Here is a 16,213-nt window from a genome sequence, read left to right on the forward strand (position 1 = left end):
CAGTTGCCTGTGGAAGTGAATCCTTATTAACGAAGTTTCACAAATTTATGATAACAGGGAGTGTAAAAAAAAAAAAAAGGAATCACCACTTGTCAATGGCAACCAAAAAGAAAGTGTGACCCAAAACCTGCACCTGGTGCAGGGGACCATGTGTGAGGCTCTCAGTGTAGGCGATGTGCATTTGTGGTTAAAGACAGAGTTAAACAGAGCAGGACTGAATGTGCTATTCAAATAACATGTATTTGTTTAAAACAATATTAATACATTTGCTCAGAATTCTTTCCAGACCTTTTGAGAATATAGCTCAATATTTTAAAAAAATGTACATAACTTTCAAAGAACAATACTGATTAAAAAAAGATGATTGATGGTACCTTAAAAACACCCAACATTTCAAATGGTCTCCTGTCCAGCATTACAATTAGTGTAAGAATTCCTCCTGAAAATTATTCTTTTCACTAAACATGGGTACTGAAATTGAAGTAATTAGAAACACTATGAATGTGAAAATACCACCAATTTTCCGGAGTTTAAAAAAAGAAATCGGAACATTCTTTGGAATCACTGAGTTATCAAAAATTTGGATTTTTCTACGGTCTCTGCCCCTTCTTTTCAAACAAGTCTGTCTGTGTACAGATTTCAAGTCTTTGAGCAGTTCAATATCCATTGTCGGAAAACAGAGTCTCTGACCAGCAGGAGGCTACATTAAAGACATACTGGCATACTTTATTCATGACTTCTGCCAAAAATAAGGACTTTAGAGCATGAGACAGAATGTCCCTGTTTTAGGAGATTTTATGTACTGTGTGTATATTTCCAGTGCAAATTCTTTTTCAGCACTTGTGATAGGTGAGAGAGAGAGAAAAAGAAAGAAAGAAAGAAAGAAAGAAAGAGGAAAAAAAAAAGACTCTCCTGTGGTCTTGCTTGGAGATAACCAACAGCCATAAAATGTTGAACTATTATCTGTTGTTGAAGCCAGTTCCCCAGCACTGGCAAGTTGGGTTAGTTTATTAAAGATTTCATTTCTAAGATAAACAGACTATGGCGTAGCATGAAATCTGGTCACGGCTATGGTTTTGATGTGCGTATAGATTGGTTAGAGATGCTTGTCCCTTGCAGTATTGGCCGGAATCGATTAGAAATAAGTCCATGATATTTCTCCACGTGTCATGAAATGTGAGAGATCTGTCTGACTCTAGTCTGTATTTCCTGTCGACACAACGGGCAGGTCTCCAGTTGCAAGGCACATTCCATGCACAGGTCACTAAAGAAGAGAAGATCAGTTACAAATCTGAATATATGCCAATTTAAAAAAAGGAGTAGAATCAACACCATCCAGATGCTAATAAATTCCCTCAATACAAACATTTAATTCAACCACTGTGGAAAAAAGATGGATTTTCCCCAGCGTGAAGGCTAGGTACTGTGTCCTCAGCTCCCACTAGAGTCAATGGAAGCTCATGAGTCTCAACCCTCTTCCTAGCAGGAGGCGATCAGTATCTTGCAGGATTTAGGTCCTTAATGCTGCTGAGCAATTTTTAGTGCAGTCGCCCTTTAATTAATCCACAGACCAGGTATGGGTTGGACAATGGCAGTGTCAATAACTAGAGGTGACCGGGAGGTATATTCTGCACACCCACTCAATCCTTTCTCTTTCTGCTAACTGCCAACAAGAATGTCAATTCCAACAGTCGTATTATAGTGGTGCCCACAGGTCACTAAGAGCTTGGACGCTTAGCTGCAAACTCATTTAAGACAGGCAATTAAAAAACCATCCTGGCAAGGACATTGTCAGTATTTAACTGCATTTGAACTGGGGACTTGGTAAAAAGATCCAGAATGCATTAAAAATCCAGTCCCATTCTTGATTTTCTCTGAACAATATTGTATTTTACTTGGAGCTTTTATACTATAGTTATCTCAAGCCACTTTCCAGATCAAGGAGTTAAATTTGGTAGTGCAGGCACTGTGAAGACACACAAAAGCAGGTCTATGCTTAGCAACAGCATACACCCACCCCCTTGGATATTACATCTGTTTTGTGGAGGGAGATGTTGGTCAAATGACTAGTGTTTATTTATCCTGTACTCTTTTTCAAATCTTTAAAGGGACAGATCTTTTCGTGCAGGCTGGGTAGACACCAGAGATGAGCAGAAATCGACTTTGACTGCATTTTCACACAATGTGGTGCAAACAGACAAGATCTTTGTGTTTAAATTTACCTGTGTCCACACGGTCTGAGTTCTGTGTCTGCTACCTCATCACAGCACAGCGTGCAGCAGTTCTCTCGGATACTCAGTTGTTTCAACAAAGCCAGACGTCTATGTCTGAAATAGATGTACAAGAAAAACATTTATCACTGAACTACACTCCTGAGTAATGGATCCAGGCCAATACACATCTGCAGGTATTTTTCTCCTACACAAATTCTTTACTGTTGTTCTTAATTGACAATTAAAAACAAAATCAGTAAAAACATTCCTAAACAAACGTAAAATTATTTGGGACAGTCTAACAACCCTATTCTGGCTACGCTGTGGGGAAGGTTGGAAGAGGTGGCTAGAGTAGATGACTCAATACATCTTTTTTCCATCTCCAATTCCTATGACTTCCAAAAGTGGAACACTTCTAAAGAAAGAAAAAAAATTCTTATGATTTAGTTTGATTATATACACTGGTATAATAGGAATGTTTTTAAAAACATTCTCAATATGCAAAGTTTCAGAAACCATATAATATTGTAAAACTGTTTACAAGAACATAGATACAAGAGAGGGACGACAATCCAACATATCAACCAACACAAGAAGAGGAAAAAAGGCCAGGATGGAGGGGGAAAATGTATGGTGTGTTAGTATAAAGGAAATGTCCAAGGAACCAAGTTAATAAAAACATTTCTCCATATGTTTGGAGTCTAACAATGGAATTACAGCTGTATTCTCAAGTGACACCAATACCAAGGAATTTCAGGTGAGAAAAATCGATGAAAAAAATGATAGTGCAATTCTTCTGGACAGCAGCTAATGCTAAGTAGTTGGAGGGACCTTCTACATTAGATTAAAAATGAGGAGATATAGTATGTAATTTTCTTGATAAGTTTTGAATGAACACAGGGAGGAGGCTGAAATAAGGAAACAGTCAAAGAGTGTAGGGTAAACAGTGCAGCCACATCTCTCAACACTAACAGTCACCAATGTTAATATAGAAAGGTGCTGGAGAAAAAGCATCAGAACTTTCACGGATGAAAGAAAATAATTCCTTCCAACGCCCAAGAAATGATAAAACATCAGCCCTGCTCCTTCGGTGGGGCTACTAGCACGCTGCACTCCTGTGAATTCAGTGGAACTCTGTGTGGATAGACGGTACCAATGGAGGTTCAGTCCCTTGATGATTTTTTTCACCCACTCTCAGCATTTGTGGGACTTTTGATACCCCTCAGAAGGAGCGTGAACTGAACTGAGAGTGCAGCTCAGCTGGAGAGCCGGGGTCAGCTGGGGCTCGCCAGGAGGCGAAGGGTCTTCAGGTCACTGTGATGGGCCCTACTGAATTGTGTACCCCCGGAAGGGGTTTGGTTGTACACATGCAGACTGTGTGATTCAGCTGGAGGGCTGAGTCACCAAAGATCCACCTGACGAGGGCGGTAGCTGGCGGAAGGCACTGTGAGCAGTGCAAAGCTGAAAAAAGTGCAGCCACAGGCACACCAGATAGGAAGTGCTCGTGAGGGGCGAGTGGCCCAGTCACAATAACTACCTTTAGGCATAAAGTTTAAAAATTTAGGTTTTACCCCAGGTTACATGGTGAGTTACTGGCAAAGCAGGGCCACTGGTTCCCAGCACTGTGCTCTCCTGCACTGGATCACACTTTTACTGATTACCTAAAGCTAGAATTGAAAAATTTTCCTTTTTGCAGAAATGCAAAATTTATGCTGATTTTATCCGAGTAGACGTTCTGAGCATAAATTAAGCCAAAAGATGTCTTAAACTGTTCATAAATCGGGGAATTGCCAGTCCACTCCAACATCTTTCCTTGGCAGCATCTTTCATAGTAAGGAAGTATTTTTATTGAGATTAGGAGAAGAGAACAATCACTTCAGGCTTTATAATTGCTTGCAAAGTGCTTCTACACAGCCAATGTCACAAATGAGGTCACTTTTAAGCAAGACACCAATTTTAATTAAGATCATTTTTCTTCAATTAACTTCACAGTTTATACATAGCAGGAAGTGCTTTTTACTGTGTGTATTTTAAACACTGTGGTGTTAGGTAAAATCAGTTTAATTTTAAAACTGCAATGAATACAGAAGGAAGATGGACAAAATTTAGCATGTGCTTAAGTGCTTTGTTGAAGTGGAGCCTGAAGTCTAGTCCTTGCGTGAAAGGGACATGCTAATCATGTGCTGAACTGATCACAATGTTCTGGGAGACTACAATGTTAGACCAGTTACACCAGAAATAAGACACATCCTGTTCAAACCGACACATCTGTATATTGTATGAATGTGGAATAACCAGGCAGAAAGAGATTACCTTGGTAAAATTATTTTCTCCTCTGCTGTCAGGAAGGCGTAATCATTAAAGGTGCTAAATTTGATTGAAGGTGAATACTTGAAAGGTTTTGCTCCAAAATTGAACTCACATTGTTGATAGGACATGAAACTAGCTGCAGCAAAAAAGCCAGATCTGCAATTTGAAGGACAGCATGAACATCAGACAGCAATAGTACAGACAGAGCATGCTGGACATACTCATTGGACCAGAAGCTATCCCACCCTGGAACGAGACTCCCAATACTATAATTCAGCCACTGTTATTTGGGAGAGAAACTCCCGGGCACCTGATTTTAGCAGCACATATTTTCCTTACTTGATTCTTCATTTCTGAATTTAATTAAGATATGTGAACCATGCACCTGAGTGGGTGACAACACTATTATCCATCCAAATCAGTAGGAATAACGGTTTTGTCCAAAATGGGGCTGTCTGTTGCTGTTTGGGGAACAGGTTCAAGTGCAAAAGATTCACATCGTAACCCCCACATCTTTCCCTTATTTGCCTAGGCACAAAACTTGGGGAGCCCTGAGCAAATTAGGAGCATGCAAAAAGTTCACACATTTGAAGCAACAAAAACAAGGTTTTGTTATTTCCTCTCTCAGAGAACCAAAGTCCTCAGTATTATATAGCAAGTGTTCGGTAAGTTGCTAAAATTGCACTACAGAAAGCTGTGTTAAACTTAGGCTAAAGAATGTGTTTCCTCTGGCCCTTAAATCCATTTGTAAATTCACACTAATGTCATTGATTTTTAACTGAGATCAGTGCTTTCAATAGGGAGCTCTGCTTAAAAGCAATAGCATCTATGACTGGTAAATACTGGTTTACTGTCAAACTAAACCCAGAATTTGAATTTTTTTCTTTTAACTAATGAGACCCATTATACATATTGCACTTTAATTCTTGTCTCTGTCAAGATGAAAATATACTTACACAGCAGATGAAAACACTTGCTTCTCAGCAGGAAGCTGGTTTCCATTTAAATAGAAGATCATCTGCTTTTCTTGCAAATCGAGTAAAAATCCTATGGTGTCTCCTTATGTGCAAAACCAAAAATATTTTAGGATTAAGTTTCAGATATTTACGGCATTCAACCAACAAAACCAATATGTTTGGGAGTTGGAGGTGCTGATTGTTGAGGAAAGGTTAAGAAGCTGACTGTGAATAGCTTGGCTAAGGAGTGACTAATAGGGAACAACCTATCATTATCTGAATAAGCACTAAGGAGGGAGAAGAGTTATTTACCACAATAAAAATGGTATAATTAAGAGGAAATTGGATGAAATTAAGGAAAGGGAGATTTAGGTTGATTTGTGCACACACAGCTACATTTAAGGAATATTAACACTGCTAAGTTAAATATTCAAAAGTTAGCAAATGCAGGCTTTAGGGTTGCCTCTTTCCATTCCCTCTCCAGGCTGGAGTATGTCCAATGCAGACAATCTTCAGGGAATTTAGCTGCTAAAAATCTAAAGAAGTCTCTACGGAGCATGTGCAAACTGAGGTATTTTAAAGATTTTACAAGTTTGGCAAATTTGGGTTGATTTTCATGTAGGTTACAGGCGCATCGCTAAGAAAAAAAAAAGAAAAGAAAAGAAAAAGGCCACCCTCCTCCCAAATTTCAAAGTTCCTACTCCAAAGAAAGGGGCTACTATCGCTTCTCAAAGCAAAGATTGCCAGAATTTCCTCTCTTCTTTATACAGGGGGCCAAACAATGTATTTCCCAAATCCTGTTCAGCAAAAATGGTTTGGCTGTTTCCGAGAAGACAGACAGATCAGCCTGAGGTAAACACCTTGCATGGAAAATTTCCACCACAATGACTTAAGTTTGGCCCAGTTATAAGCAACTGAAATCAGCGTCTTATAAAAGGAAATATTATGTGACATTAAGCTAAGGTGGCACTATCAGCACCGCCTCTAATAACCGATGGTGGTGGTAGGGATTCCCCAAAGTGAGATCTGTTAGGCTGGGGAATGTCTCCATGAGAAGTGGAGGACAGTTTCACATGACATTTAAGAAACCAGACAGTACACCAGTAAGCGTACAGTAATTCACGATCCTGTAATGGCAAGAAGTTGGCTAGATGACCTCATCTTCAGATTCTCTGAAACCGTTAATAAACTCCAAATACAGGCTATTCCTCCTGTGAGTATTCTAAAAAAGCTCTCTGGAGGAAGCAGGCTAGGATAACTGCCACAAGATGAAGAAAATACCTTCTTTCCAACAGGGATGGGAATGTGGTTTACTTCTGGCATTATACCAAATCAGCTGCCGGCAGCCATCATATGCACAGGAGTACTCGTCGTCCCCAATACCGTAACCTTCCTTTAGAGAAACAAAGGACAGCATTTTAATCTGCAGTCACTCCTGTTCTGTGGGAAAGGGCTGGATGTCTATTTTTACATAACCAAATCATTCATCTAAGAAGTTCAATTTTATTATATTCTATTTTCTCTCTCTCACTTACACCCACACACCCCTCATTCAGTATCATTTCCTTACTCTTCTTTCAACCTAAAAATGCGTCAGAACTACACAGCTCTTCATAGGAAGGCATATTTACTTTTTTCTCCTCCAAAATCCTTTGGAAGAGATACTTTCAAGGTCAAATGGATTTTACTCCTTTAAATAAAAAAAATTAGGACTGAATTTAATGCTCATGAAAGATGAAAGTCTAATAGCATTAACTGAACCATGCTACGGCCTGGGCTGCACTAGTGGGGGGTTCGAACGAAGATATGCAACTTCAGCTACGCTATGTGCATAGCTGAAGTCGAAGTATCTTAGTTCAACTTACCTGGCTGTCCTCACAGCGGCGAGTCGATTGCCGTGACTCCCCCGTTGTCTCCACTTACTCCTCCTGCCTAGGTGGGAGTACGGGCATAGATTCGCGGATCGATTTATCGTGTCCAGATGAGACACGATAAATCGATCCCCGATACATCGAACACTACCCGCAGCTCTGACCATGCCCCTCATTTCTGATCTATGTTCAGCAGACAGAATGACTCAGGGCATTTACTGGGTAACATAGCATGACCAAAGTGGTGTTTGCAATGTTCCACACAATTTTTGTATTATCATTTACCCAGGTGTTACAATGTTTCCCAGGGTCAGAGAGGGAGTATGGTCTGGGGGGATAGTGCCCAAGACTGCAAGTCAGGAGTTATGGGGTTTATTTGTGACTCTGCCAGCAACGTGTTGGGAGACACTGGGCAAGTCACTGAACCTCTGGGCCTCAGGTCCTCCACACTTGTAAAATAGGGCTAAAGCTTGCCTACCTCCCAGGGGCGTTGTAAGGATCAGTGTCTGCAAAGTGCTTTGAGCTCCCTGAATGAAAGGGACGATACTTTTTATATGTTAACTAATACCTGATATATTATCTTTACAACAAGCCTAGGTATCTAAACAACAACATTTTACTTGTTTTCTCCACAATGCCACCACTCATCTAACTGAAGCTACTCTCAAACTCAAGAGCTGAGAGAACTTGAGACAATGACAAGTTATATTAGTTATTTTCAAATAAAGGAAGTGGCTGCCAGCACCAAGACTGTGGGAAAAACACAACGCCCTCTGTTGCCCCTCTCCCTCACTAACAAATCCAAAGACTGTACTATAAAAAGCTTCCCACAGACTCCTCACTAAACCCATTTGGAGGCAAGCAGTAACTGAACACAATATCCCTCAATGTGCCAGAAAGCCACCTCTCCTCGTTGACGAGGAGGAACCAATTAGCAGCATGGAAGAAGAGACTAGTTTCTGCTTGCTCTATGGGATTTGATAATGGCAGAGATGCCCGTACTCCTCCAACAATGCAAGTTTCACAGGTCCCAAATTATAGCTAACTTCAGTCAATTTTCAAGGGTTAACGAGATAAATGGCCCCAAATACATTACAAATAAACTTGTTCAACTTGACAAACATTAGTCCAGCTGAGATGCTGGAAGTACAGGCTTTAATCAAAAAGCTGAAAAATAAAATAAAGCCGCGAGAGATGATCAAATTACAGCAGAAATGCTTACAATACTTGATACCAGCATCCTAACAAAACAGAGAGAGCTGCTTAATGAAGTTTGGGAAAAAGAGACCTCTCCTCACCAAGAGAAACATGGAATAATTGTCAGAATATTCCAAAAAGATTAATTTTACTAATTGTAACAACTGGAGAGGAGAGTTACATTACTCTCTGTTGTAGGGAAAGCCTTGTGCAGTGTGATACTAAATTGGATGAAAGCAGCAGTGGATGCAAAGCTTAGGGCTTGGCTACACTGGAGAGTTGCAGCGCTGGTGGTGGCTTTACAGCGCTGCAACTCACTCACTGTCCACACTTGCAAGGCACATACAGCGCTGTATCTCCCTGGCTACAACGCTGGCTGTACTCCACCTCGGCCTGGGGAATAATGACTGCAGCGCTGCTCCGCCAGTGTGGCCACCAAAAGTGCTGTTTTTGGCCTCCAGAGGTATTTGGAAGTATCCCAGAATGCCTGTTCAGCCACTCTGCTCATCAGTTCGAACTCTACTGCCCTGGCCTCAGGTGACCCGCCCTTTAAATGCCCCGGGAATTTTAAAAATCCCCTTCCTGTTTGCTCAGCCAGGTGTGTAGTGCAATCAGTGAATCTTTCCAGGTGACCATGCCTCCACACGCCAAACGAGCCCCAGCATGGAGCAATGGCGAGTTGCTGGACCTCATCAGTGTTTGGGGAGAGGAAGCTGTGCAGTCCCAGCTGTGCTCCAGGCATAGGAATTACGATAGCTTTGGGCAGGTATCAAGGGCCATGCTGGAAAGGGGCCATGACCGGGACGCGCTGCAGTGCAGGGTTAAAGTGAAGGAGCTGCGGAGTGCCTATTGCAAAGCCCGTGAGGGAAACAGCCACTTCGGCGCTGCTCCCACGACCTGCCGTTTTTACAAAGAGCTGGATGCAATACTTGGGGGTGACCCCACCGCCAATCTGAGGACCACGATGGACACTTCAGACCGGGGGGGGGGGGAAGAGGAGGAGGAGGAAACCGAGAGTGAGGGTACTGGGGTGGGGGGAGACATCCCGGAGTCCCTGGAGGCATGCAGCCAGGAGCTCTTCTCAAGCCAGGAGGAAGGTAGCCAGTCGCAGCAGCCGGTACTTGGTGGAGGACAAACAGAGGAGCAGGTTCCCGGTAAGCGGCTTTTATTTTCAGGATGGAAATTTTTCGGGAGAGGAAGGAGGGTTCTGCATGCATGCCTAGATGTGGAATAGCGAGGGGTGGGGGGGGGGGACACCATTGCTGCACACAGACAAGCTGCATAGGGGCCAGGGCGGAATCCGCATTGCTGTAGAAGACCCTCCCGCTCTTCCCAGGTGACCCACAGCAGCGAGAGATCTTCCAGGATCAACTCCTGTGGAAAATGTTGGGAGAGTGTTCAGTGTAGGTGTCCCTTGCAGCTGTTTGCTTTCCCTAATGCACAGAAACCCCGAGGACAGTACAGCCCTGAAGCAATCCGTCCCCATTAACCCACAGGAGCCCCGAAATGGTGAGTATGTGCACTCTCTTTGGTATGGGAAAATTATGCTATTGTGAAGAATGTTACTTCTTCACTGTGTGGGAATAACTGTCTGAGATATAAACAATGCTGCCTCTGTTAAGTGTTGCCTTTTTTGCCTTTCCACAAGCAACCTTGAGTTCTCAGCTGCCTGTGTTATCAACAACTCAGAGACTCCAAAACCTCCGGAAGAAGCTGCGAAAAAGCAAAGACCACCTGCTGCAAGCAGTTATGGATCACTCTGCCACAGAGAATCAAAAAGTGCAGGACTGGAGGGAAAGGGAAAGCAGGATCTGCCAGAAAAACGCAGCAGCCAGGAAGAAAAGCACAAAGCAGCTGATAAGCATCCTGGTGCGCCAAGCGGACTCTATCCAGGCGCTCGTAGCCATGCAGGCAGAGCACTACCGCACCCCCCCCCCCATCCCAAAGCTTTTTCCCTTGTGCCCCAATGTCAGCTCCAAACCCCCTACCCCAGCATCCAGGTTCTTACCACCACCAGCTGCCTCCAACACCTGTACGTTCACCAACCAGCCCTGAGAACTACGACCCTTACCCTCTGCACGCAACCCCCAGCACCATGCAGTATAGCCATCCTGAAGTGCGGCAGTCATTGCACAGCACTCCAGACAGGACATATTCAAACCTGTGACTATACAGTTCCCCACCCCACCCCCCTGCCCTTTTAGGTTCCCAAAATGTTGTGTGTCTGTCAATAAAGTAATTTTCTTTTCAATAAATGAATTCTTGGCTTTGAAAACAGTTTTTATTATTGCAGAAAGTCAAAGATACCTTAGCCCAGGAAAGAAACAGACACTGCAAATCAGCTTAGGAAAAACAGATTCCTACTAACAGTGTAACCACTGCACTTCACTCCCGTGCAAGGCACCAAACATTATTGTTGGTTTTCAGCCTCAAATTCCTCCCTCAAGGCATCCCTAATCCTTGTAGCCCTGTACTGGGCCTCTCTAGTAGCCCTGCTCTCTGGCTGTGCAAATTCAGCCTCCAGGCGTTGAACCTCGGAGGTCCATGCCTGACTGAATCTTTCATCCTTCCCTTCACAAATATTATGGAGGGTACAGCACGCGGATATAACCGCGGGGATGCTGCTTTCCCCCAAGTCTAGCTTCCCATACAGAGATCACCAGTGCCCCTTTAAACGGCCAAAAGCACACTCCACAGTCATTCGGCACCGGCTCAGCCTGTAGTTGAACCGGTCCTTGCTCTTGTCAAGCTTCCCTGTATAGGGTTTCATTAGCCAAGGCATTAACGGGTAAGCGGGGTCTCCAAGGATCACAATGGGCATTTCAACGTCCCCTACTGTGATCTTCTGGTCTGGGAAAAAAGTCCCTGCCTGCAGCTTCCTGAACAGGCCAGTGTTCTGAAAGATGTGTGCATCATGCACCTTTCCAGGCCAGCCTGTGTTAATGTCAATGAAACGCCCACGGTGATCCACAAGCGCCTGGAGAACCATAGAGAAATACCCCTTCCGATTAACGTACTTGGATGCTAGGTGGGGGGGGGGGGGGTGCCAGAATAGGAATATGCGTCCCATCTATTGCCCCTCCACAGTTGGGGAAACCCATTTGTGCAAAGCCATCCACAATGTCCTGCACGTTCCCCAGAGTCACGGTTCTTCTTAGCAGGATGCGATTAATGGCCCTGCAAACTTGCATCAACACGATTCCAACGGTCGACTTTCCCACTCCAAACTGGTTCCCGACCAACCAGTAGCTGTCTGGAGTTGCCAGCTTCCAGATTGCAATAGCCACCCGCTTCTCCACCGTCAGGGCAGCTCTCAATCTCATGTCCTTGCGCCACAGGGTGGGGGCGAGCTCAGCACACAGTCCCATGAAAGTGGCTTTTCTCATCTGAAAGTTCTGTAGCCACTGCTCGTCATCCCAGACTTCCATGATGATGTGATCCCACCACTCAGTGCTTGTTTCCCGAGCCCAAAAGCGGTGTTCCACGGTGCTGAGCATTTCCATGAATGCCAGAAGCAATTTAGTGTCATATGCGTCAGGCGACTCGCTATCATCGTCAGACTCCTCATCACTTTGTATCTTAAGGAATAGCTCAACTGCCAAACGTGATGTGCTGGCGAGACTCGTCAGCATACTCCTCAGCAGATCGGGCTCCATTTCCCACAGAAATCGCGCTGCACAGAAACCACTGAGAGAGAGTCAAGATGGCGCCAAACGTTGAGGGAAACACAGGGATTACTGGGATGTGAAGCGATGCATCACGGGGAGTTGGGACAGAAAGCAGAATGACCTGCACCCTCTGCCCCCTTCCCACAACCCACGGCGCCAAAATGGGACGAGGTGCTCTGTGGGATAGCTGCCCATAATGCACCACTCCCAACACTGCTGCAAATGTGGCCACACTGCAGCGCTGGTAGCTGTCAGTTTGGCCACACTCAGCTTTTTTACACACAACAGCTGTAGAAGAGACAGCTGTAACCGCCTGCACACCTGCAAGCCAAGCCCAAGCCCTTAGAGAAGAACAGGCTGGAATCAAGCCCAAGAGATCCTGTGTAGGTCAGATATTCACACCAAGGACCACAGAAGAATGTCTAAAAAGGGGAAGCTCCCTTCTTCATCAATTGATTTTCAAGAAGCATTAGATAGCCTGCACTAACATACATTGTGGAACATTGTTCAGTCCTACAGAATCCCAGCTAAAGTCATCAAGACCACGTAGAGATGTGAAGTGCTCTATAAAGGTGAACAATCAGACAGAGTAGTTAACTGTTGACATTTGTGAAACAGGGCTGCATTGTATCTCCACTTTTTGCCGTAGACTGGATAACAAAGAAGTGTATTAACAAACACAAACACGGGTACAACATGGCTAGATGGCTAATGCCTAGATGATCTTGACGATATTGTGGTACTGAGCAGCACCCCCAAAAAATTACAAATAAATAAAGACAGACAACTTGGCAAAAACAGCAGGCTAAGCATGGCTCAAATTAGTTATGCTAAAGCAAATATCCTTGAAAGCCAGATGTCAAGTGCTAACATCACAACAGAAGTAAAAAACAGGGTGGATAAAAATCAATGATTAAAAAAAAACTGGATTTTTTTTTTTATTTAAATCGGATTTTTTTGATTAAATTCTTTTTGAGGAAAAAAACATAATTAAAGTTAGTTTTAATTAAGATACATGATAGCTCAAAGATATCTCATCGTGGAATAGGGATTATCAATTCTAATTCTATAGTATGAGACAATATATTCATGTAATTTTTACAAAACTTTTCTTAAATTAGTTCCAATAGTTCATGGATTAGGGACCCAATTTTATGAGGTTCCAGGGGGTTCTATATAGATTTTCGTTAATCTTTCTATCTACCCAATGGGACTCAGTGCTCAGTCTAGAAGATACCATCAGAGATGCTTAGTTTTGCAGTTCTCAGACTGTGGATTTGTGTCTCCAGAGATAATGGGCTTGTTAATAGCAAAAATGTTTTTAAATACATACAGACATACTATATAGAGGTGAGAAATAACAGACCTCAACCCTATTGTCCCTCTGCAAATTTGTGTACAAATTACCTCTCTCTGAAAGTGCAAAGTTTCAAAAAGTTTAATGAAAAGAAGAAGATTGTTGGGAGCAGAATAGATCTGGACAAGGGGAAGAAGTCTGGAGATAAATGCGAGAAGGGAAGGACATGCAGTAGAAACTATTTGAGAAGCATATTCCAGAAGTCTTGAGGTCTTTCTGAGTGTAGCCTTCCTTGATTTGAGATCTACCATACCATTTTCTCCCTAGAAGGAAAAACCTATAAATTGCAGCAGGCTGTAAAAGAGACCCAGTTTGGGAATAAGAACCAGTCAGGAAATACATGTTTGTTGATGATATTTTAAAGAAAGTCACACCAGCGAACTGGTAGAAGTAATTTAAGCATTTGGATTCAGAGACTGTTGAAGTGCTAGTCTCACTTTTAACAGCAGTAGCTTCTTCTGCCGGTGAAGAAAGAATATTTTCTTCCTTTGGACTAATTCATTTCAAATTGAGAAATCATTTGGGACCTGAAAAAGCAGGAAAGCTTGTTTTTCTTTTCCAGATTATGAACCAACAGGAAAATGAAGGTGAAGGCGACTGAGTTGGCTGCAGAAGCCAATATTTTAAGTTTCTCATGTTGACCTGGCGGACAGTCGATTTAATGTTTGTTTTTTTTAAGTATTTCATTTATATGGGGGGAGGAATAGCTCAGTGGTTTGAGCATTGGCCTGCTAAACCCAGGGTTAAGAGTTCAATCCTTGAGGGGGCCACTTAAGAATCTGGGGAAAAAATCAGTACTTGGTCCTGCTAGTGAAGGCAGGGGGTTGGACTCAATGACCTTTCAGGGTCCCTTCCAGCTCTATGAGATTGTTGTAACAAACAACACTAATAATAATATATGGAGATATACCTATTTTAATTAAAAACAATTTTAAGAAAAACAATGCTGATCTTAAAAATCTTGAATATTTAACTAAATTAAAAAATGCATATGCTTGTTTTGTTAAAATTTTATGTTTGCTGTTGAAGAAAAAAATCCAGAATACATAACGTTGTTGTTTTAGTTAACTAAAACAAATTTAAATATCTGTCTGGTGATGTTCTCCTCCTAATACAGCATGGCAAGAAAATCATCCAAATATTAATGATTAACCTGTTGAATTGGAGATATTTATGAAGTCACTGGGAGGTGAACTATCTGTTTCAATTACCTTTGGTAAATGAAATGACCAATCATTTTCTGATATGGCTTTAAAACTAATCTCAAAAGTTTTCAAAATAAATCACTTTAAAAATGTAGAGTGCGTACCTTCTAAAAATGAAACCTACATCCATCTCTGGAAGTTGTGAAGAATGTGTATTAAGGTTATAACAACCAACAAAAATGCACTTTTATGTAGAAATCCATGATTAAATCGAGTCTTCCTGACTAGTGATTTAAATCAAATCCACCCTGGTCAAAACTATCACGAAGAGCAACTCATCTACTGGGTAGTACCATATTAGTTAACGGATACCTCAAGAAGGAAGTGACATCAAGGACAGGAAAGACATCCACAATATTTAGTAAACTTAACAATGTATGGCAATCAAAGATATTCAGCACCAGAACAAAACTGACAATTTTCAATTCAAACGTAATCTTGGTGCTAACATAGGGCTGCAAGAACAGGAGATCTGCTAAAATGTTAGAAAACTAGATGCATTCAAAAGTAAGTGCCTACAAAAGATTCTGGACATTGGTTGGAAAGACTTCATCACCAGTGAAGAGAAGTCCCCAACCAGCAGCTCATTGCTCAGGAATCAGAAGGCACCGCTGGACATATTTGGGGCATGTACTTTGGATGCCAATACATACTCTCCAATGTGAAACTGTCAAATGGAGACCAAATGGTGTGAAGACGTGAGGGCACCCATGAGACTTCTTAAGAACCACCCTTAGCAGGGAGAGTAGACTAGACTACTAGAGAGTAGACAGAGCCAAAAGAAGCAGCAGCAAATGACAGACAGGAATAGAAGAGACTGGTTTCCGCCCTGTGCGCTAACATTGGTGCAGGAAGGATGTAAAAAGCACATTCCACCTACATGAAAAGCATGTGACTACCTGATAAGCCTGGCTGGCATAATCTGAGGTGAAGATGATGGGGAGGTTTTTTATTATTATTATTAATATAAACACACACACACACACACACACACACCCCTAACCCCCATTTCTAAGGTAAATTAACATTTGCTAAACAGAAAATACCAGAAATATCCAATCAAGGGAAAAATAAATTGTAGTAAAGCAAACTTCCAATCTTTAACTAGAGACATTATCTCAATTCTCCCTACTTAGAGATTCCTCACAGGAAGCACATCAGACAGAAAAAAAACCTAACCCCCAAACAACTGTCAAGCTACTTATGGTGAGTGGGAAAAATCTTTTAAGCCGCTTATAGTTTAAGGGCTGGTGGGTTGCTGTTTCATTTCACAAACAGTTTCCGTTACAGTCAGTGTTGGCAACTTCTCGTATTCAAGACTGGCTTGCAATTTTTTAACGTTTCTTTTGCAATACTGTGCAGTAGGCAAGGGGCCATATTTAGAGATGATGTAATGGGATGTGTAATTTATGTCAGCAAGGGGAAGTAACTTACAT

The 16,213-nt window shown here is 42.4% G+C and overlaps 1 protein-coding gene across 2 annotated transcripts in view; it reads right to left on the bottom strand.

Annotated features, from left to right (window-relative positions):
• Nucleotides 1-221: 221 nt before the first annotated feature.
• The window catches only part of RSPRY1 (ring finger and SPRY domain containing 1), a 59,208-nt gene continuing 43,216 nt past the window's right edge, over nucleotides 222-16,213 (bottom strand). For both annotated transcript variants that reach the window (XM_039503773.1, XM_039503774.1), the window contains exons 11-15: nucleotides 6,761-6,872; nucleotides 5,480-5,582; nucleotides 4,527-4,679; nucleotides 2,223-2,327; nucleotides 222-1,264 (exon numbers count right to left, since the gene is read on the bottom strand). In XM_039503773.1, the coding sequence (XP_039359707.1) occupies nucleotides 1,168-1,264; nucleotides 2,223-2,327; nucleotides 4,527-4,679; nucleotides 5,480-5,582; nucleotides 6,761-6,872 (570 nt within the window). In that variant the 3' untranslated portion in view covers nucleotides 222-1,167. The remainder of the gene's footprint in view (nucleotides 1,265-2,222; nucleotides 2,328-4,526; nucleotides 4,680-5,479; nucleotides 5,583-6,760; nucleotides 6,873-16,213) is intronic.

Source organism: Mauremys reevesii, linkage group 16, assembly GCF_016161935.1.
Source record: "Mauremys reevesii isolate NIE-2019 linkage group 16, ASM1616193v1, whole genome shotgun sequence".
In the NCBI taxonomy this organism is placed as follows: Eukaryota; Metazoa; Chordata; order Testudines; family Geoemydidae; genus Mauremys; species Mauremys reevesii.